The sequence below is a fragment of the Hyalella azteca genome, unplaced genomic scaffold (assembly GCF_000764305.2).
Source record: "Hyalella azteca isolate HAZT.00-mixed unplaced genomic scaffold, Hazt_2.0.2 contig5432, whole genome shotgun sequence".
NCBI classification, from domain to species: domain Eukaryota; kingdom Metazoa; phylum Arthropoda; class Malacostraca; order Amphipoda; family Hyalellidae; genus Hyalella; species Hyalella azteca.
Window position 1 is genome coordinate 150,951 of NW_025935622.1, and position 24,974 is coordinate 175,924.

The 24,974-nt window shown below is 35.6% G+C and overlaps 1 protein-coding gene across 3 annotated transcripts; it reads right to left on the minus strand.

Moving 5' to 3' along the window:
- Positions 1-3,138: 3,138 nt before the first annotated feature.
- LOC108666357 (prohormone-4) lies at positions 3,139-22,115 on the minus strand. 3 transcript variants are annotated; one of them, XM_018153212.2, is made up of 6 exons: positions 21,579-22,115; positions 12,454-12,537; positions 9,379-9,411; positions 5,966-6,097; positions 5,204-5,356; positions 3,139-4,703 (listed from the first exon to the last, which is right to left on the minus strand). In XM_018153212.2, exons 1-6 carry the CDS (start codon positions 21,730-21,732, stop codon positions 4,510-4,512), a joined length of 750 nt encoding a protein of 249 aa, XP_018008701.1. In that variant the 5' UTR covers positions 21,733-22,115; the 3' UTR covers positions 3,139-4,509. The 3 variants fall into 3 exon arrangements, with proteins under 3 accessions (XP_018008701.1, XP_018008702.1, XP_047736427.1); XM_018153213.2 differs by lacking the exon at positions 12,454-12,537; XM_047880471.1 differs by lacking the exons at positions 9,379-9,411; positions 12,454-12,537.
- Positions 22,116-24,974: the final 2,859 nt, after the last annotated feature.

A 24,974-nucleotide genomic window follows, 5' to 3' on the forward strand; every position in this document is an offset into this window, starting at 1 on the left:
CATCGCAATCTATCAAAATATTTTTTGGGAACCTGCTTTTTGTTTTGTATACGCCTGCAAGAAATTTCGTTCAATTCATTGAGAAAACGAGCAATATGAAATCATTTATAAAAACATTCACTGGTCACCAATGAAACTTGTATAAATTTTAATGGGGTATGAATGTGAATTTTCTTCTTCAAATAAAATCGATATAAGGACAAAAACTGCTACATTGAAATGGAACGACTTTATTCGACACAATAATAAACATTCAAAATAGTTTAAAACCAGTCATTTCCCTACATCTGCGTTATCATTTCCGCAATCATTTCCAAACATATAATATGTTGATCTAATGTTTATGTAAATAAGAAAAACTTTAATTAGCTTCAACATTACCGTCAAACCACCCAACTCAGGCCACCATATAGAAATTTGTCGCCCAGTGGCATTCTTCCGCTTTTGGATAGTATTTTTTTTAACCTTACAACGATCTTCACGTGGCATATAATTTCTGGTATACAATTAAAGATTAATAGTGATTTAATAAAATAAAAGATTAAACAAAATAAAAATATTTAATAAAATAATTCGTTGTCTGAGTGATTTAATACAATTAAATCACTCAGACAGCGAATACAACTTGTTATGTTGTTTTTAATTTTTTTTTTATTACGTCACAGACTTTCTTGTTTTACCAACTTGTAACTGCGCTACAATTTTTTTGGATTTATAAGTATTTTAACGCCTGTTAAATGACTATACACTGATCATATTAGCTCAAAAATTTCTAGATCGATCTAGATTTCCTCGCTTCATTTCTCTCAATTTACCATTAGAAAATACCGATTTCGCTTATTTTTTCTTCCATTATGATGTCGCAAGACCTTGAATATAATATTTTTCACTAAAGGAAATTTGTATTCCGCAATTCCATTTATCTGCTATGGCATCATTTGCGTCAATGTAGCGTCCGGCTTGATTCGACTCATATTTTGCCATTTTAAACTTAGATAATTGATGGAGATTAACGAAAAATTATTAGTTTTGCTTTATCTCTGATAAATAAGGTGCTTGTTTTGACCGACTTGTACCAAATAAATCATTAAACGCGTGGCTTCAGAAAGAATTTAACAGTGGCCAAATTTAGGCAGTTTTACGGTAACTACGTCGACGAAGAGTCACGAAATCCATTCAGTCAGTAGCTATCCATCTGGTAATTTTTAACTTGGTAAATAATTATACTAGAGTATAAATTACTGCTACTAAATTTTTCCGAAGATGAGTTGATTCGTTTGCAAGCAAGCAGTTAATTAGGTTATTTAGTTTATGAAAGCATGCCTCTTCCCCCAAAAAATTTCCACAAATTTTAGTATTTGTTGGCGTAAATTTAAGTAATTGTTGTATTGTTGAGTAGGGCAGCTATTTTCATTACTTTTCTCTGCAAACTCAGCAAATCAGAAGACTTTCAACATTCGTAAGCAACAACAATGGTTGGGCTACAAAAGACCAACAATAATCATATATCTCTAAAAATGGGGTCTTAAACTGGGTTCTGTTATAAGGTTCAGATCACAATATGGGGATATCATCAGTATTTAGGTAGTTTGATAAGAACGATGACTACACAGTTCTAACTCTAATATCTCACAAAATCTACCAAAAGCTCCGATAACAACCGAGACGCATATTATATCCATCAACGATCTATTACTAGCCTATATGAGTTCTCTTCCACAACAACTCGTGCTTGAATAATAAATTTTTAATTCCTCGATTATATAAATTCCGCCAATAGTTTAAAACTAAAACTAATACTTTCGGAAAATTCATCACACCAAGATTTCGAACCAACAAAGTGTTAGCTAATGCGACTCGTTTCTGTGGTTCCAGTTCACACTTTTCCACGACTATAAGCGTCGAAGACTTTCTATAACTGATATATTCGAAGGCTCATTCCTTGCAAATGACGTGTTTGCGGTAAAATATGCTACTTTATAGGTGTAATTAATGTAATATATTATGCAACGGCTTTACGAACGAATGTGGTATCTACAAAGACCTTGAAAAGTAAACTATTTTAAAGATAGAGATTTATGTGAAGTTATAAATGCGGGCTTAATAGCACACTCCATAACACAAGACACTATAATATCTCTCCGGATCATTGTGCGGTGGATGAAGAGTGTGCACTCAACGACGATCACATTGGCGACAGTGTCTGATGTCGACAGCGACACACCGTAATATCGATATAGTGAGTATTTATTTCTACACGACGTTTCCGGTAAAATTCTGAGTATAAACTTGATACTATTATAATTACGAAATAAATGCACAGTTATCCACGGCAAATACAAATGTTTGTTAATGATTATGCATTTCCTGCGATCGCATCAAAAATCATGCAGTGTAAAAAGACGTCGTAATTAAACTGTAATAATCTTGTACGCATGAGCTTAGAAATAAAATGTCACATAATGTCTATTTCTGAATTAAGAGAAACATAAACTAAGACTTGCACAACAACAGAAAAAATCATTTCCGTAAACGCTAATTAAAATCAAGCATAAACAGTAAGACGGAATTTCTGAATGGGAAATTTCGGACAATTGCTTACAAGAAAATTAAGTCGATTGAGAGAAAATTAAATCGCTCGAAAGAAAATTGAACAACTTGAAAGAAAATTAAATCGCTTGAAAGAAAATTAAATCTTTCGAAAGAAAATTAAATCGCTTGAAAGAAAAACAACTTGAAAGAAAATTAAATCGCTTGAAATGAAATTAAGTTGCTTGGAAGAAAATTAAGTTAACATGTACAAAGCCGGAGCCATTTTTTGATGTTTTGGTTGTGTATGGAAAAGTTTCCAATCAAATACAGGTCATAAGTCAAGTTAAATTCAATTTACTTTTCGTTTAAGGCGAGACCAAAATAACTTAGTTCAATGGATTATCTTGATGTATAGAAATTTTTTAATACTCTTAGTAATATTATGATAATTATTATAGTTATTTTCAGTTCATTTACTCCCATCCATATTTTTAGCAAATCAAAACAAATTAGATCATTCCGGTTTGATTTAACAGGTTAAATTTGAGTTTTTCATTCATATAAGCTAAGGATGTAGATAATGTGCAGTAGGAAAGTAAGATTAGATGCAATATTAACGTGTACTAGAGGAAGTGTAGGAGCAAAAATCAAAGTTCTAAAATTGAACGTTCACAGCCACTAAAGGCTGCAATAGGCTTGATGAAAAGGATGGCCGACATTAAAACACTAATAAAATTCAATAGAAACGACTAGCATGCTGCTAAAGTGCTAGCCGTATTCTAGTGACTAGAACATCTAGAAAGAAATCCACCAAGACTGGGCATGCAATCTGCCATGACCGCTACAGTTATCTCAGCTAAAACATCAACAGGTGACACCAATTCTAAAATGTCACTTGAAATCTAAAGAGACAATGTGGAGTTTGTGCATTGCTTGGCAAGAATTGTGCCCAAGGCTAAGAAATAAGTGCAAAAAAACATGAATTATTTTCATAAAACTATTTAACCAGCACAGAGCCAGCTTGAAAATATTCGTTCTAATATCTAAATCATTCGAACTGGTGTGAACTCATAACCTCTCTATTTGGGACTTAGGTAAGAATACGGAGCATTTATGAGAGAATAAAATTTCTTGTAACGACAAATTTAATCTGTGATTCAGACAACATGGTTAGAGGTGGTTTCAAATGGGAAATTGAATTTTACTAAAAATTTCAAAACATTTGAAATAAAATTTTCCTGCATATTGGTTTTATAAAGCATGCCTCACTAAATTTCTAATTCATCCTTCAAAAAGTGACAGCCACTCTTAAATTTGAATACTTCTCAATTGTATTTTCGTTCGTTAAATACAAAAATGACGTTATTAATTTCATGTCATGTTGATCTCCCAATGACAAACATAGCAAAAAAATACCATAAATTTAAAATAAAATATTTGACTCAATTCAGAGAGAGCTTCACCAGAATTTGTATGGAAATCAAATATTAAAGTATAGGATAATGAAACAGAAGGCCATTCAATTCTAACTACGATATGGGTTAAAACTTTAGGTGAATGTAATGCTTGGTATTAAATCAGTAGTAAATACAATCTCACTTCATGTTACGAGTGCTAATGTTTAAGGATTTAACTTTTCACCAACTAAGTTACAAAAATTTTCAATTATTTGAAACTTTATAAGCCATCCGCTACTACGGTTGTGGTTTACGTTAGCACAAAAATCTTTTCGAATCCGCAAGCAATACAAGTTAAATATTACTCTAATGCACAACTCAATACCATGAATCAGAACCTCAAAACGAAATTTCGATGCAAAAAAGAGCTTAGATATCGTCATCATATACTTTCATTGGAAGGCGTCAGGGGATTATACGCCTAGTCAAGGAAGCCTGTGTGTACAAGCCTCGTCTAGTCAAGGAAGCCTGTGTTGACAAGCCACGTCTAGTCAAGGAAGCCTGTGTTGACAAGCCACATCTAGTCAAGGAAGCCTGTGTTGACAAGCTTCTCCAAGAAGAACTTGACGTCTCCGAGCTCAGAGTCTTTGATGCCGAGGCTCTTCAGCAGACCGATGTCGCCGTTCTCGACAGCCATGAACACGCTTCGCAGGTGATCTACGTCGTTCTTCTCCAGGCTCAGAGTGTGGCCGAACTCATCGATGGTCTGTGATTCTGAAACGCGAAGATAAGTCAGTACGCTACTCTCCACTGCTTGGTGAATCGTGAAATTATATTTTGATTATTGTTGGCGTAGCTAATTGATAAAATATTGTGAATATTTTAATAATATTTCTGTATAGCCAGTAAAATTAGTGAATTAAACAGTTATGTGAATGAACTATTAGCGACGCAGTTATATAATTCAAGAAAAAATATAAACGAATTGGTAAAGGTTTGCTTAATATCTAATTTTGTAAATACCAAGGCTGATGATCATCCATGGGAAACTTAATATGAAAATTAAGACGCATAATTTTGCAAATGAGAAGAATGTTAAGGCGACGCGTGCCGACGATGAAGGCGACATTAATTATGATGAAGATTCAACACAGCAAAGCTTTGTCGATGCATTGCCGGTTTTTGACAGATGGGGAAACGTCAGAGGGGCCAACTCGTACCCCGTTGGGGACCTTTGATGCTTGTCACGGATCATCAAAGATCCTCTCACTCACGAGATAGTGCGATTGCCACGTTGCGGACGCCACCCATCTTCTTGAGCGCATTACGCGCCTTGACGCCGAAGAGTTTCTCGAGGTAGTTTGGCCCATGCGAGGCCAACAGGCTGTTCAAGAACGAGGCGGTCTCTTCCACCGGCGGGCGCTTGGCTGCAATGCACAAAATTGGTCACAAATGCTACTTGAAAAGATTATAGCTAATCAAGGGCCGCACTAACAAAACTCGCTTAAGTACATGTAACGGCCCGAGTACATGTTGCGACCCAAGCGTAGCGGCATAAGTGCATTGAGCGGTCGATGTACTATTTTTGATATTACGGGCCCAAATAATCACAATTGAACTGCTACTGGAACTAATTGACAAAATTAACGATGGAAAATTAAAATGTGCAATTTTAGCGCTATTGCTCAATTTCTTCTGAAACAATAACAGCCAAGACGAGCATAAATAATACTAAAAATGCAAAAACACCGTGCAAAAAAAGAAACAAAATCAACAATAACCACCGTAAAAATATGACAAAATCATTTAGACTAGGGCATAATAATAAACTTTTTTCAACGTGTTCTCCAATTCAACGGTTAAATTGGTTGTTTTTCGGATTTCTACAAAATGCTTAACCCGCTTATTTCTCTGCTATTGCTATTCTCTGCAATTCAAATTATATTAATTAATTATAATTATAAGAATATATATTTCTCTGCTATTCAAAATGCTATTCTCGCTTATTTCTCCGAGTGTTGTCAAAGGAGTCGCACCAGCAGTGCAGAGAGTCGTCTTCTCGTCGTGCCCACCAGGGCAGTCTGGTGCGCCGTCGCAGAGGTACTGGATGCTGATGCAGCCGTTGCCGTGAGGGCACCGGAACGGCTCGAAGTCGGGGCACTCCATGCCTGAAATTGTTCAACATATTTTAGTCTAATATTTATAGCCCAAGTTAGGTTAAACTATCCTATTTTATATCTACGAACAAGAGGTTTGGTTCAAATTCGGGGCTTTCCATGCCTGAAATTGTTCAACATATTTTATTACAATATTTATAGCCCAAGTTAAACCAAACTATCATATTTACTATCAACGAACAAAAGGTTTGGTTCAAATTCGGGGCAATACATGCCTGCAATTATTGAACATATTTTAGTATAATTTTAAAGCACAAGTTAGGTCAAAATATCATATTTACTATCTACGAACAAAAGGTTTGGTTAAAATTCGGGATATTCCGTGCCTGAAAATATTGAACATATGTAGTCTAATTTTTAGAACACTTCACTTCAAGTCAATTTAAAAATCAATTGACAGAAAAAATAATTTCAAAAATTTAATTTTTTAAATATAATAATATTATTAAAATTAAAAAATTAATTTATATTAATATATGGAAATAAAATTAGAAATTCATTGTAGATGTGTAACATAGGAGACACTGCATTCTTTAAAAGTGTTGTCTTTAAAAAGTAATTTTTAAACGCATATTATTCAATATTAGAAAAAAGTAAAAATAATTTTGTCTGTTACAAATCTTATAATCCATATTTGACACACTTTTACCTGTCCGATCGACTGAAAATTTGCACACTTGCATAAAGTTAGAGACAATGCATGAATCAGTTGACAGAAAAAATAATTGTGAAAATTTACAAAATTTTTATACATTAAAAAAATTTGAAAATTATTTTTTTATTGTTTTAAAATAAAATTAGAAATTCATTGTACATGTGTAACATCAAAGACACTGGATTCTATAAAAGTGTTGTCTTTAAAAAGTAATTTTAAAACGCATATTAATTTTTAGCCCAAGTTAGGTCAAACTATCACAATTACAATATACGAACATAAGGTTTGGTTCAAAATCTGGGTATTCCGTGCCTGAAAATGTTGAATATATTTTAGTATATTTTTTTGGCCAAAGTTAAGTTAAACTATCATATTTATTATCTAAGAAGTAAAGGTTCGGTTCAAAGTTGAACATATTTGAAAGAATTTGAAAAATGTGGAACGTATCTAAGTCTAATTTCTTTAGCCCAAGTTAGGTCAAACTATTTACTATCTATGATATAAAGGTTGGCTCAACTCTAGTACGTTCCGTATATGTTGCCTACATTTTATTATCATTTCGCCAACATTTTCTGTTGCCTGCAGTAGAATACGTTACCTACATTTTTTACCTGCAATAGAATATGTTGCCTACTTCATCTGTTGCCTGCATTACAATATGTAGCCTACATTATATTGTGTTTTCTGAATTTATTAATTTGTACACACAATTGTAATGAGGGTTAGTATTACCTTGAAATATAAAAATTTGCCTTAAATTCAGTGTAGATGATGACAATTACGGGGCGGAAACGACAATTAAGTTTCCCTTTGTTTTTATAGACCTTGTGTGCTATGCGAACAAAATAATAATGAGGCTTAAGACTGTCTTTATTAGAGAAGATTTGGTTGAGTTTAAAGACATTCAAACCTGTGGGGAAAATGGCCTTCAATAAGCTAATGAATTCCGAACCAACATTATAATAAAATGAGTTAGGTAATTCATTCAAATTAGTTATTCATTCAAATAATCATCAGAACTCCTAATACATAAAAATGCTGGTAAAAAAAAAACTTGTGTTGACCCAATTAGGCTCAGGTTCAGGATGTAAATATTCTGAGGATAGATCCTGAGGATATACAGATCTTGAGGCTACAGAACTTAAGGAAACAGATCTTGAGGATACAGAAATTGAGGATACAGAACTTTAGGATACAGAACTTGAGGATACAGAACATTAGGATACAGAACTTGAGGATACAGAACTTGAGGATACAGAACTTGAGGATACAGAACTTGAGGATACAGAACTTGAGGATACAGAACTTGAGGATACAGAACTTGAGAATACAGAACTTGAGGATACAAAACTTGAGGATACAGAACTTGAGGATGCAGAACTTGAGGATACAGAACTTGAGGATACAGAACTTGAGGATACAGAACTTGAGAATACAGAACTTGAGGAAACAAAACTTGAGGATACAGAACTTGAGGATACAGAACTTATGGATACAGAACTTGAGGATACAGAACTTGAGGATACAGAACTTGAGAATACAGAACTTGAGGATACAAAACTTGAGGATACAGAACTTGAGGATGCAGAACTTGAGGATACAGAACTTGAGAATACAGAACTTGAGGATACAAAACTTGAGGATACAGAACTTGAGGATGCAGAACTTGATGATACATGACTTGAGGATACAGAACTTATGGATACAGAACTTGAGGATACAGAACTTGAGGATACAGAACTTGAGGATACAGAACTTGAAGATACAGAACTTGAGAATACAGAACTTGAGGATACAGAACTTAAGGATACTGAACTTGGGAATACAGAACTTGACGATATATATTTTTAGGATATTCAGATCTCGAAGATGCATCCTGAAGATAGGTAGATTTTTAGGATACCTTCTGAGGATAGATCCTGAGGATAATTATCCCTGTAATACTACGATATACGCTCCGACCATGTGAATCTACGCCATGCTATACACGAGGCTTACGACAATCAGATCAACCATTGATTTGAACAAAAGATAAACAAATTATTTTTTTTTTATAAATTGATTGGACTGACGCGGGGGAAATCTACGGGTTTTGCTTACTTATTTGATTTACTAAATATCTCGTATTCACCTATTCTTTTGGAAGAATTTCAAGCAGCATAGTTCTCCACTGTTTGATTAAATGAAAAAAATGGCGAAAAGGTCGAATAACGTTCAGCGTGATGTCATGAAAGGTCGACTTGTGTTTTCAAAAACAAATAAAAGGTGAAGCGGCATTAGTGTAAGCATTTCCTCAATCACAGCCTGCATCATAATATATTTATGCCGAAACACTCATGCGTAAATTTTCCTGCAATGGCTTACAATTAAGGTAATAATTAATAAATTAAAGAGATGAGCTGAAATAATTTCCTCTGGTCCAGCGACCAAAAAGCCTTAGTTGGCGAAGAGACTTGTACAACACAGACAACGTAGCAATTGCGGTGAGGTAATGCACTAAAAATACTGCACATTTGTGACACATACAAACCAAAGTTTCCCTCCTGCGTCCAATTGAGCTCACTTTATTCAACAGTTAGGACAATCATCAAAGAAGTTTGTAAACATCTATACTTACTCTCTTTTCTGTTGAACTGCCGTGGTCCGTAACCTGAGGGAACGACCTTTTTGTTAATTTCAATCAAAAGAGGGAAATTTATCACATAAATAACACGATTTGCGTTTTTAAATCATGACCAACATTTTACCGTTCCACAGCTCAATAATTTGTTCCTGAAGCCTTAAATAGGTTTTTCATACACAGACAAATAGATTTGTCATACAGATCATCACTAGATTTATTTTGTGTGCCTTGAATTGCGTATCCGATAAGACATTTCCCGCAATAAATTGCAAGAAATTCTCAGGAGAATTTCGCTGTTGTGCCTCGCATGAGAAGAAGAGAGTCATGAGATCACCAATTGTTTGGAGCTAGGCAGGGTAAGGGCTAAGTTCGTCAGCAAGCTAAACAAAGTGCGGACGTTTGTGCTAGCGCCGCTGCGACGTGTGTCAACAACCGCAAATATTAGGGCGCCGGAGCTGCTTCACTTCCAATGACGCACTCGAAATTTCAGACAAAGAAAAATAATCGAGCTTTTATTTAGCTGCAATCGAATTAAAAAATAAATAAAATCAAATAAAAATAGTATAATAAACACAATTTTGCTTAATTTTGCACTTATGAATTTGGTCAGGGAATCAGACATGGATGATATTGGAATATTTAAGACGACAGAAAAAGACGCTTGCTTCTGCGTACAACAGTAGAAATTTCAATCAGAGAACTTGCTATAATTGCATTGATAATTCATAATCCTTCTGATTTTTTTTGTTAAAAGTACATTCTATAATAACGCTTGATTTAATATTATAACATTACTGGTTCTTGATCCATCTTTTTAATTTTAAAACACGTGTAAATTTTGTCTTTCGTTTGTGTTAGTGCAGGCTAACGAGATGGTTGATAATATTTTCGCTGCCACTGGATGTGAAATAGTTTTCAATGAGCTATTATACAACAATTATTGATTAATGGCGAAATTCATTGATATCATAAACATGTCTTAAATGACAAAGCCAGTTATGCTTTGTTGGGGTTAGAGTTGACAGCTTATGCTGCAGAGCAAAAATTTATTGTTAAATCGAAATGATTACTATTGGGGTCTTGTGAAATGCTTTCATTAAAATGCGAGGATTTATATTAGGTATGGTAATGGGTTCCCTCATAACAGGTCAGAATATAATTTTATTAATTGTAGATACTATTTTATGGATATGGAAAAGAAACGATATTTCTATCCAGCAACTAATAAAATTCGTCTTCTGTATTACTAAAGGCTCAATGCTTCGAACCAGCAATCCGGAGCAACTGTATATATCTTGAATCATGCGCACCGAGTTCTATTTTGGTAACTTCTTTATAATACGGCGGCCTTTTTTCCACCTGAGTACGCATTCTCATTTTATGTTGCTGATCGAATTTATTTCCTTAATAATTATGGAGGTCACTTCGTATTTCACTTTATGCTGAAAGCCATGATGCGGGCGCTGGCCTCGAGTAAGGTTTCGATTGTGTCTAATAAGTTACATGTCAGCGCGAAGTTACATTTATTAATTAGTTACATGTCTGTGTGAAGTTACATGTATTAATTAGTTACATGTCTGTGCAAAGTTACATGTATTAATTAGTTACATGTCTGTGTGAAGTTACATGTATTAATTAGTTACATGTCAGTGCGAAGTTACATGTATTAATTAGTTACATGTCAGTGTGAAGTTTCTAGTACATAGACGACTATATCCTCAGTTCATATCACATGATGTGAACTGATGACTAGGAATTGATGTGAACTGAGGACTATGAATTGATGTGAACTGAGCTTTCAGTTTATATCAGGCACAACTGATCTTGTTTTAATTACTTCCAACATCCAATCATGAGAAAATTATTTAAATTCGTTTGCGATCCCTAAGCACTTCTCGATTTTCTCGCCTTTTATTGCTAAGAATCACCAATTGCAAGTTATTGCGGGGTTGAAGAATTTAAAGTTTAATGCGATATTTTTAGAAATTAAATTATTTTTCCAGTGTGCAATGAATGATCTTTGTACATGATGTCGCCTGTATGTCGGCGGACAGATTTGGTTAGTGAACGCGTGTGAAGATGAATGACAATGTGATGAAGACTCGACAAGCTCGTCTTTAATAATTATCTCCGCAATTGATTTATGATTCAACCCAATTTTCATACGAGTTTCGGAGTTTCAACAGAATTTCAGTCCATGCAAGATATTTAAGTAGCTTAATATAAACATTCGAAACAATTATATAACAATTATCACAATGTGTTCTATAGCGAAAATAAATATTCTATTTTGCCCCTGCAAAAAAAATGGTGGCACAATTTTGCCACAGCGAAATCGTTTCGGATTTTTTCATCGCCATCGCTTCGAATGGATGTTCTTCTATCTGTGAACGTTTTATGAAAGCACAAAAGATTAACTTATTTTACCAGTCATTCCAATAATCTGAGGTATGGTTGTTTGCGATTCTTAATTGAAAAGTTTAATCTTTTGTTTAGCATATGTTTAACTGTGGATAAAATTGCGAATTTGTTATTCTATTTTCAAATTTGCAGGGAAGACAACGATCACTTAAATATCGAGGCTTTGCTTAAAATGATAAGGATGCTTTTCTGACAATTAGTTTCAATAACTTGAACTGACGCCATATGGCAGGGTTCATTTCGTAGGCTAGAGGTACACACTAATAGAAGGCTAAACTTTACAGATTAATTTTGTCCATTTATACACATTACTGTGAGAAAACTATTAACGCATTTATTTGGGGGCCATATGTACACATTTACTTTGGGGCCGTTGGTATATATTAACTTTGCGGGCCAAATGTACACATTAATTTGGGGGCAATGGGTACACTTTACTTATGGGTTCAGTTGTACACATGTACTACGGTAGGCCATATGAACACATTAATTTTGGAGGCCACTTATACACACTACTTTGAGGGCCATATATGTACACATTTACTTTGTGTTTAATATTTATACAAGCGGAATTTTTATGCCATAAAGACAATGGATAAGAATGAGCAAGATTCTGCGACAGCAAAGAGGCAAGAATGACAAGCTCACCCTGAGGCCCATAAGACATGCCGCCCCTCACTCCGCCGCGGCTGTTGTAGTGGCTGTACAGCTGAGGGCTGCCGTAGCCCTCGCCTGAAATGAGAGAAATATCAACGGTATTCCTCACGGCTCATCGACTTTATCAACGGTCTCTTCCCCATTTTATCGTCATTATCAACGGGCCTCCTCCCATTTATCTTCATTATCAACGGGCCTCCTCCCAGTTTATCGTCTTTATCAATGGTCCTCTTCCCATTTTATCGTTTTTGTCAATGGTCCTCCTCTCAGTTTATCGTCTTTGTCAACGGGCCTCCTCTCAGTTTATCGTCTTTGTCAATGATCCTCCTCTCACTTTACTGTCTTTATCAAAGGTCCTCCTCCCAGTTTATCGTCTTTATCAATGGTGCTCCTCCCAGTTTATCGTCTTTATCAATGGTCCTCCTCCCAGTTTATCGTCTTTATCAATGGGCCTCCTCCCAATTTATCGCCTGTAATAACAGCCCCCTCCCACTCGCTCGTCTCTATCAATAGTCATCCTGCCTCTCCGTCATTTTTAGCAACGGTTTTCCTCGCGGTTTATCGTCTTTTTCAACGTTCCTGCTAACGGTATGACGTCTCAAGCAACGGCGTTTCTCACGGTTTATCTGTCTGATCAAATGGTCCTCTTCACGGTTAATCGCCTTTATCAACAGTTCTCCTCACATTATATCATGCCTATCAACGGTCCTACTCAAGGTTTGTCGTCATAATCAACGATCCTCCTTCCTCTCTACGGCCTTCGTCATCATCTCTCGTCACCGTCCATCGTATTAATCAGGAATCTTGTTCTGGACCCATCGCCTATATCAACAATCCCACACAAGGTTTATTGTCTAAATCAGGAATCCTTCTCACGATTGACTTCGCAAAAAATAATGTGCATCACGGTCCATTGATTCAGTGAATGATTTTAATCTGCCTCTCGGTTGATTGTCTCATACGGAGAACAGCTTGTTCATTCATCCACAGGCTGTTAATAAAAAATGATTTCCATATTTCCATCATCATTATCGGAACGTTCATCATCATATACTTCGGAAATTTGTGCAATTAACAGAACACCGAAGGTTCATATTTTTTATCTGAAGGCAGTAATCTACCTTGCTTTAAAAATTTTCTGTGGCGACTTTTGATATTTTATTTAATAAATGAGACTCGTATTTGTTCATATCCTTATCTCGAGAATCAACCAGCTCTTCGAATTTAATGAGTTTTCAACCTGTTCTAATATCAGATGGTTATTTGCATTATTATAATTTGAACACACTAGATATTAACCTAGAATTTATGTTAGTCATATAACAAAGAGAATGCGAGCGTGAAAGGAGCACCTTAAAATGCTGAGAGTTCTTTGATCGGAATACGAGAGCAAGTTCATTAATATTACAATGCCTAGTTGCCTGAAAAGTTAAAAAAAGCTCTCAAATACTTGAGAAAACTCTTAATGGAATCTAGTTTTCCCACTACGCGAAAACGAAGATCTCTATTCAATCAACACGATGGAAAATCTAATCAAAGAATTGACTTCCCACGCAGTCTAGCTGCATCGATTTGTCTGCAGCAAGATTCACGAGTGATTGACTGCGCACTTACGTTGAATGACACAAACTTGCATTAAAACGCTTTCATCTAGTAAATGAAATATCAAAAACTCTTTATTGGTTTCTGAAATGCTTTATACCGTTTAAATTTTGTTCAGAGTATCAGTATACTAATTAAGTATACTGCTAATTTAGTTGTCACGAGACGGGAAGCATTGTTGTCAAAACAAGAAGGCGTGCGATTGGTTATGGAATGCTAATTATATATCTCTTGAAAATTACCATCATATTAATTGTTTAACAACACACAAATAAATTTATATTGCAAGCCTAGTATGATTAAATGTATTACAATGGCCGAGTGTAGACCTACGAAGAATTTTCTTGGCACACACGGACGAATTTTCAAGTCCACAGACACCATAATGCAGGAGTTGTGCATCCTTTAACTTGTGGATCTGGAGGAAATAGCGTCTAGAGTTCTCTAGGATACGCATCTGTATTTTTACCATGCTCTTTAAGCGCACAAAAGTGAGCTGAAACCCTTCCAAGCACTACACTGAAGAAGCGACGCTTAGCAAATAATTTACTCGACCGTGAGCGATGCACAAGCAAACACGGTAGTCATGCGAAAGGTACTGTGTAGTAAAATAACATAATTTTCGTTACTGCGTTCGAAATTTAAAGCTCAAATCTTCGATAAAATTGTGTGCTTAAGATCAATCAGCAAACGGTGCACTCATTCAGAGGGTCTGATGAGGAGACCGATTTTTTTCGCAGTCAATATAAATAGCGAGCAACTAGCACAGAAATGTTCAAACGCAATTATTCTGTGAATGTCATCATAAAGTCACTAAAATTTCTGTATTGCGTTGCAAGCAATCTCTTTGAATCATTATATCTTGAGACATTAAACAAAATTAAGACGTCCAGTTCAACGTCCTCAGTTTTGACCGAGCGGTAAATTTACTCAGCAACTGTGCACGCATCATTCTGGAATTATTGCAAGCCATTTGCAAGTTAAACTTCGAATGGCTTCAAGCCACGGCAAATATACGGGCGTATGTACCTGGCAAAAATGATGGAATTATTCTGCACTGCCGTAAGCCGACGAGCTTTAGCGAAGGGTGCCGTCTCGTGGACAAGTTGCAGGGGCTGTACCACATAGAGATTTTTTTATGACACGGTCAGTGAATGGGGCTTCAATGTTCGTGAAAGGGGTATTGATATTCAAACTGACTTGTTGTGTAGTCCGAGTTGTGAGAACATATCTATTATAATTTAAAATCTGTTATAATTTAAATTCGCTGAAGAGGTAGGTTTGAATCACCATCGGCTTCCAGTGAGTCTTGCTTTGAAATTTCTGGTCTCTAAAGGTGAAAGATTTATTATATGTATAATTTTCGCGAACTAGTGTTTACTTATTACTATGATGTTTCATTTTAGTTGTCATCTTTAAATAGTATTTTCGTCGTAGTGTCGTAGATGACGCTTATTCTATAAAGACTAAAAATCTCTGAAGTTAAGTTAAATTTAATAGAGTTGTGTTTGTAATAAATTAATATAATGCCGTTATTAATTAGTGTAAAGTTATATAATTTATTGCAGTGTTGTTGTTAATTACTGTAGTGTTGTTATTGTCTCCCTTATGTTCATGTTTAGGCGACATGTTGCTGCCAGTTTCATGGAAGGCTAGTTTAAGATAATCTTTTAATATTAGTTAATTTCTGTTCTCTTATCTTTATCCCATTATTATTTAACATAATTTTTATACCATCCATGTTGCCTGCAAAGTGTCTAACAAGAGCATTCAGGCGCACTAGGAAGTATTCTGTGTATTTTACTTTTCCATTTTTATCTTGTATTATTATATGTTTTGTGTTCTGTGTAAATAAAGTAATAGTTTGGCATATTTCATACAGATTTATTCGGCTGCATCTAGACCACAAAATACATTAAAATACCTTGTGATATCAGATATGCAGGAGATGGAAATGGTTTCTTTGTCAAGAGAAACCTCACTGTAGTTCCATCAAGAGAAATCAATTTGTATGAATCATGCGTACTATTTTTAATTGCATAATATTTGTATTGCATTGCGCTGTAACATGCCACAGTTCAGCGATATTTTGAATTGTTTTTCCCCGCTTGCCATATAAGTATCTGACAGCCATATCCTCAGGATAACAACTTTAGCTTCGACCCTCGTTTACTTTGTTCCTTCATTTCGTCGACTACTTCGTTATTGTTAATTTGTCCGTTGGGACAGGAGTATGAATGAGGCGAGCAATTGTATGTTCCGTTATTTATTTATTCCTTTAATAATAATAATTTTATTCCTTTTAAGTTGATTCTTTTGTTGGATTTTGTCTTGTGATCTTATGTGAATGCACCGATCTACCGGAATCTGGGTTTCATTTTGTTCTATAGGATTGTAATTTTTTTCCATTAAACAGCGACCAGCAGAAAACTTTTGCTCGTGTATGACAAAAACAAAACAGCTGATTCATTTGTTCTACTTATCTGTTTTTAAATTTACTACTTAGGCATAATAAAATTCTAGCAAAAATATAATGCTTTTAGATATTAATGCTTTAAGAATGAGTACTTCTTGATGCTTGTGGCGACAAATTTCGATTTAAATTTTGTCAAATTAGATTTGCTCCAAATTTTTAAATCAAATTTGAAACTTCATTGATGGCAGGTTTTATCGTGAAATAAAGAGTATTTACCTCATGAATTCCCCCACTTATACTGAAAGTCTGCAAAATTTAATCATCTGTCTACACAACAAAATTTCTTCACTTTTCCAAAGCTTATTCGCCACTGTTCATAATATAATACCGTGCATTTAAAATCTATTTAGACGACTTTGTTTAAGGTTATTGAGAATGAACGTGCCATTTAGAGCTAGTCCTATTCAATGGAGCTGATTAGTTGCCCAGGAATAGAAGAAAATCGTATTCCATTCAACCCGATTCCGGGAATCCTTTCTCACTAATCCGCATTTAGTCTCCAAATGAGCAGCGTCATGACGGTGTTCGTCTCACTGCAGAAGTGCGACAGCTGCTCCAAACGTCCGGGAAATGGACGGTGCTGCTATCTTATTTCAACGGAACGCCTGAATTGAATAGCTTAGCGTCAAAACTAACATTTTTTGGGGTGGCATTGATGTAATCACAATGCATTAAAAAAATTTGTAGTGCCTTCTCATTAAATGTAGAACAAAAGAAATTGTAGTGACTGCTACTTCTTCGATATTATTGTGTTCTATTACTATCTCATTCTGCTTCGTTCATAGTCTAAAAACTGGTCTCATTCTCGTAAAAGTGAAAACCTGCTCTAAGGCGCGAAAATTCCAGTCCTCATCATATCATAAGTTTTTGAAACGGTATTTGCAGGCTACTAACATCAATTAAAACCGCAGTCTGCTCCAAGTTTGCGACAATGGTGACAACTTTGTACTATGGACGGTCGTTCTGTGCAAGAGTTTGATTATTCTTGCCCAAAATGGTACCATGGTACGACCATAGTTACCATGGAACGACCTGACCCACATTGCAGAGGTTGGCTAGCGTTCAGGTGGCTCGTCAACCACAATCCATACATGGAGATCGATCCATCGTCGTTCTCCTGTACTCCATTCAAGGTCTCTCCCGCGCTAGTCTGCCCACCTGTCTCGGCCTGAGCATGACCTTTACATGCTTCAAATGTTAATAATTTTTCCGTTCTATATTTTTACTCTTCCTGCGTAAATTGTACAGCTGCTACGTGCAAGGGGATACGTAAGTTTTTAAATTGTGTGCACAGCATTACTTAAGAACTGTTTGCCATTGCGAATAATTTATTACATAACAGATTTTTGTGTTCGGGTTAGAACGTGGTGGAGTTTGTGAGAAAAATTTTGATTACATATAATAATATAGCGTTTCACAGCTTGTTGCGGTCTCGAACTCATAACTCAATGCACCAATTCTGCTGTGCTTAACCGCCCGGCCTCCTCGCCGATTCTGACCAGAAACTGGCGCACAGAGCTGGGATCGAACCCGCACCTCTCTGCTTCAATCCTTGCACTCTGAACTTTAACACTGGGCCACCCTGCCCCAACTTGAATTCTTCTTAAATGAATGAAGAGAAAAAAATACAGTTGCTTATTAAGAATACAGTTGCAATCAAGCCGCCATAAGCAGACAATCCAAGTGCATTTGGGTACTAAAATCGAAGATAAATAATTTTCATGACACTAGATGTCTGCGGAATACGAAGGTCTACTCTTGTAAGATTAAAATACGTATTACTAGCAAACACTTGAAAATTAGAGAGTCCTTAGCGACGAATAATGTTCAATAGACCTGATGAAATTTCTATAAATTTGTCCGGCTCTTGCATCCAGTAACCGAGCCTTCGAACGTCACGTACGGTGACGTGGTATCTTTTCTCGCTATGCCACTTGGAACCCAGGGAGGCATTTCTCTTGTAGCGGCAGGTTGTAAAGTGTGTCTTAACGTGACTTACGATCCTCCGGGGCCTTAAGACTTACCATCTTTCATCTGCCGTGGCCGTCAAATATGAATAATTCTAAGACTAGAATATATTATAGGATCATGCAGATATTTTTCCGAAAACTCCCTCCACTAAACTCATATGAAGCTTCAGCAGAATTTGACGAAAAGCAAGTTTTGATTGAGGATGGATATAACGATTTTTAATGAACAGTGATATTAGAGCTATTCATTAATCAATCTTAATTTGAATTAAATGCCAGAATTTCGAGCATCATTGAAGGAAATGATATTGATCGAGCCTGTATGGCAGGCTGATTATTAGTAATTATTAAGTTTGTTTTGCCGTTTTAACTGCTTTCGTTTGCCCTTGTTCTTATAAATTGAAAATAAATCATTAATTTTAGCATTTATTACTAATTCATATAAATAAAGCACGAATCAAGTCCCTCGAGTGCGAGCCAGTGTCTGTTCATAGAACATCCAATGTGGATAAATTAAACCAATATCCTAAAAATTCAGAATAACTTACAGCCATAAATAAAAAAGCAGGTAAAATATTTTTTTACAAACATGTTGGTATGCTGTATATATTCTGAATTCGTAATGCATGTACGTCTACAATTTTTTATGTAGGGTTGTTCAGAATTTTCAAAGTTTTTAATTAATTGTTGAAGTACTTCAACGTAGCTGGCTAATATTATGCTGTTATTTATGGTAATTGATGAAATATTGTTCTTTCTTTCAAATTCTGTGACAAATATCGTCATAATATTCAGCCCATGTGTACACTCCAATTAACGAGTTTATCAGGCCGACCCCTAGTGCCAAACCCCTAATTTCAAGAGCAATCAAAAAATTTCTTGAAGGGTTCTGTCGGGAGTTCATATACAAATGTCTCCATATTTTCCCAATTTAAACCAAAAGACAGATAAAACAAAAAAATCAGAAAATGTCAGTTTAGCTTTTTTTGCGAAAACGGCATAAATTCTATGCAGAAGGACGGCGGTAATAACTTATGAATTGTGCAGGAAATTGAATAAATACAAATTTAAAAGGTTTTTACATTGATTTTAATAAAAAAAACCTAGAGAACATCTGTTCTAACTAGCCAGAATGCATAACGTACTTCTGATTACCAGTGAATGGAGTTTCGAATCAAATTAGAAGTTAGACAATGAAATCATCTATGCAGAGCTTTTCATTTCCGGCCCGAATCCCCGACTTTTGGACAAGAGATTTAGAACTTCAGCTGTGTCTAGAGAATGCCGTCAACTTTTCGGACTCACGTAAGTGCTGCGCTACTTGAGCGAGATTTTTCAAGTGTTGCTGTATTCAAAATGAGATTCTCAAAGAAGAACCTATCTATATGTATGTAAGAACCTATCTCCTTACAGTGAAGATTGAATTGCATCGTAACTTCTCAAGTTAAGAGACTTTAACTTGAAGTTTTGAAGCTCATACATTTAACATACATTTAGCTCATACATTTACATTTTCATACATTGAATTGAAGAAAACTGCCCGTTTGGCAATATGTTTATCATCATCAATGGGAATTTCCGCAAGGTTTTACAGAGTAAATAAATGCGTAGACCAATTTTGTTGTCAACAAATTTGTTGTCAGTCATTTAAAATTCTTCAACAGTCATTGCATAAATATATTTTCCTGGTTGCATTTAGAAAAACTCTACGGATATTACAACCAGTATTCAACTATCTTTTTACAGCGTCGCATGTCAGGAGTTTCATGACCATGTAAACTACTTCGATGTGGAATTGCATGCTTCAACAAGCCATATGTGTTACAATGCATATAGCACATTTAGGCGTAAATTGAATACTTTCCAATCTTCTATTTATTGAGAATTGAGAGATGCACACCTTCCGACACGGCATGGATAATTTTTTGAAGAGCATATAATACCAGTCTTAATTATTCTCATGACTTAATTGTACTAGCAAATCCACTACTAGAGAATTTCGGCTGAGTTACTTTATTAATGTTAGTGTTTTAACATAAGAAGACGACCAATGCGAAAATGATAACGCTTATGCCGTAGGTGTCATGTGCCCAATGAAAAAATTGTACTCATTCACCTTGAACGTAGCTTATAATACCCATATTTTATGCAATAAATATTATACCATGTGAATAATAATAAGTATAGATGCTAATAAAAATCTTGATGTTAAACTATAGAATTTTCTGCTTACTTTCTATTATTATTATTATCACAGTTAAAATGGAGAGTCATGTTTTTACTTATTTTGTAATCTGGCTACAAACTAAGCCAATATAACTTCGAAGTCTTTTTTATAGTTTGACTCGTTATTGTGAAGTAGATCGAATATGCATGAAATAATTAATGAATTCGTGATCTATTCTTTCTCATTTCATTTTTAATTTCAACATCTTTTGAAATTATCTATTACATATTTTCGAAAGTTTTTGTGTTTAAAACTTGACCTTGAAAATATGTATAGCTTACTTGAGCACACTTTGATAACAATGATCGCGTAGAAATATTATCAAGACCCGATAATTTAATTTTAATTTTGGAATCCTGAGTCAATTTCAAAAGTGGGAGGATGGATTGAATAAAAAAATAACAATTTCCGTGAATCTATGCGTTTACAAGAAATCTGTACGGAATAACAAAAAATTATATAATCCCGCGACAGCGTCATAAAAACATCACTATGTTCTTTATATTATAGAAATTATAGTAATTATCACAAATCTTGAAAATCGAGGTTGTGCCCCAAAACATGGGTTCGATATAACGATCTCGTCATAAACCAAGCTTTGGTCTCGCGATGCGGTACCAAGAAATCATGGCTCCGAAATCAAGCGTCCCTTCTGCCATTGCGCCAGGAAACAAAAAAAAAAAAAAAATCTGCCTAGGGATCGCATAACCTAACCAAACTTTGGTCTAGTGATCATGCAAAAAGAAAAACCTCGTCTAGCAATGTGCAAAAAATAAGAAACCAAGAAAGATCAAGAAAAAGACAATTCCCGTACGTGCACCCACTTCGGAGCCCACCTCACCGGGAGCTCTTTTGTAGAGGCGCTGGCCGAGCGCTGCGGTGTCGGGGTAGATGAGCGGAGTGGCCGACGTCAGAAGTACGATGGACGCGAGCACCATCAGCACCAGCGCCCTTGGTCCCAGTCCCACGCACACTTTGAATGTTTTAATATCCATCTTATCCACTCAATTGTCCTCTGTTATTCAGAACAACGCAGCCGTCTATAGCCACAGGCCAATCCAATTGAGAGACGCTTGCGGGGACGTTGAATTATGATCCACTATATACGCTTGATTCTGTCACTGGAAGCAGTTTACTTCAAGATTGTATATAAAGTTGCAGTCACTGTGCAGAGGAATTAAAATTTCAGCACAAATTTAATCGTTCGCAAAAGTCACTAGAAATAAAATGGTCATACAACTCGATACATCGACTTATAATGCATATAACTAGGCATCATAAGATTGCATTACAGCAAAAAGCTATCACAAGTTTGGTCTTCAGTACCACCTTAATCGTAACCAGTCAGCGTCTGCAAAAAAGGAGAATATGGGCATGAAACTATAATAATTTTTTAATCTGTGAACTGAATTGAAATTACTGTCCTACAATAATCGCCAAATGACTCCATTCTTCATTCTCACCCCGAAATTGAACGTCTTAAACATAGGATGTTCCGGATTCTGTCTGCAGGTAAGCTAATTAATATGAGAGTCTATTGGGTAGACAATAATTAATATCAATTTGCGCGAATAGAATTCCACGAGTACATTTTGTTGTAATTCTTACTGCTCCGCTGGCATGACATGAATTAACTGATAATACACATTTAAGTCTTCGACAGTTGAGACTGCGGACGAGTTCTTCGGCTTGAATATTCCAAAATCTTTCATTCAGAAAAGTGATTCGAGAAGACTTCTACGGAAATAATTTACGCATTATATTCTGTTACTGAACACTAGTTGAAAAAATTCAATTCGTAACGCGGAATGCATAGAAAAATTGTTAGTAAAATAGTGCGAGCGATTGTTAGAGCAGATGTTCGTCTAGGAGCAAGATGAACCTGAGACACATCCCCGAGACTGCCAGTTGAACACTGGTCTCACTACCTCTGGGGCGCAAGTACAAGTTGAGCGAAAATTCCCTAAACTCTTCGAGTTACCCGCAAACGGGGGATCGATTGTGAATGCTGGCAGGGCAACACCGGGGGAATTTTCACTGCGCACATCACTTACGCGTTCAAAAAATGTTCCTTTTTATGGCAAAATTAAATATTAGTATTTATTGTTGCTAGACTACATATGTGTATTGAGCTACAAGCAACGGTCGTCAATAAAAGTCTATATGAATGATTTCAACACAATCTCTGGGTAAATTAGGCAAAAGTGGTGCGTGAACATCAATACTGAGCTTTGCTTGAAACGTTTCCTCTTGTCTGTGCAACTCGCCCAGCATGCATTACGCCTTCTTGCTTCACCTCACAGGGCCCATTGATTTATTGTCGCTTCCAACTTCCGAAGGTGAGCTCAAAAAATTTTTGACGAACAGTTAGCTATTTAAATGTTAAGTTGGGGTGCTCGTAAAAATAGTCTTTACTCTTTCTTATTTCACACAGGAGTTCACAACACATAATGAGAGAACATAAATAATTTAGAAAAGACTAATTTCTTTCTAATCTTATTCCCATTTTGAACATTTTCAGGTCAAGCGTATTGACCTGAAAATGAGCCATTTCAATAGCATTGAAATGGCTTTATTTCCTACATAAGCATTATGAAAATTGTGATAAAAATATCTGCCTTAGTTTCATATTCAGCGATTGTATTAAATTTTACTTTAAAGTAACTGAATTATGTACCGTCAAATAACACTTGTTCTGCACTAACTTTTATTCAAGCCACATTCCGGGACCGAAATTCCGTTAATTAACTCTTTCCCCACAAGGGCATTGGCAGCGAGTGTCATTCCCAGTGGAGGTTCCATTAGTTGCTCATCAACGTTGACTCTGCCGCTCGCAATTTAAAATTTTAGGTGGAATTTCTAATGACGAACAGGAAACTGGTCACAATGGGCTTGCTCCCTAATAACGTCATAAAAATTGCAGTTCAATTGAATGGAAAATCGATACTTGGTTAATCCGTTGGAAATAAATGTTACAAATTTTTTAATTGATCTTGGCATTGATTGTGGAGGTAAAGTCACTATTCATCAAAATAATTTATCCGTGCGTAAATTCAGAGTAGAGTTGGCGTTATAAAAAGCCTTTCCTAACATTATATAATTCTCTCAAGGAAAAAAAAATGAACAGGAATTGGCACTAAACAGAAAAAATATTTACCAAATTTACGTTTCGGCCTGCTAGTACTATTCTTTCATCTTGATTCGTCTAAAGATTTAATTAGTTTTAGCTCAATTGCCTGACATTCGTCTCTCTTTCCAGTTTATTTTGTCGGCGACAATTTGCAGACTTGTAATAATCCTGCAATGGACACGAAATTATCGCACATCCAACAATGCTTCCAGCAAACCCACGAATTCCTCTCAAAATATACGTGTAGGAAACCTGAAACAATCATACAATGTCATATGTTTAAAGAGACACAATTCAAATGTTAATTGTAGTTAAAAATTCTACAATCCATGAGCAAGAAATACGTAGTTTATATCCAAAGTAATTGGAAGCGAATGGAATAATCCGCAGAATACTGCGGATTGTTCCAAAACAGACATCCAATGAAAATCTAAGTTGAATATAAAATATTGATCACGATAAAGTGCGCATGCAGGTTATTTATTGCGATGTTTTGTCAGTTCGTGGCCTTCACTTTATCTAATTTGAGGCGAGACAATATTTAGAAGTAAATATTTACGGCGGCCCAGTCGTTGGCTTGCCGGCAGTCCTCGAGGCGAGGAAAACATCCGACGACCTCAGACTTGGCGGAGAAAAAAAAAGTCGCGACTGACGCCACAAGAATTATAAGTTTGACTTATCAAATTAAATTATTTATAAGCATTCGTTTGCTCTAGAGACACGAAATTATTTTTATATGGAATTTTGAAATAATAAATCTGGAAAATAATAATATGAAAATAATGAAATAATAAAATAACTTTTATGATCAATTTAAATGAATAAACATGTTCCTTATATTTCGATGAGAGTGAGAATATCAAAAAATATTCATATGCACTTCCGGGTTCAGCGAAGGGGTTCAAAGTAAAAATGTTGATCCTATAGAGTCTGGCAGCTCACGCTTCGGCTGTTATCGGCTAGACTAAATATTGACAGGAATTTGCACCAGTCCTTCGCAATGTTAAGTTCAACAGCGGAAGAATTCAAACGAAGATGAAACAGAAGATTAATTTGGCAGGCACGCGTGAATTTCCGCAGCTCAATTAAAGGAACCGAAAATGATTT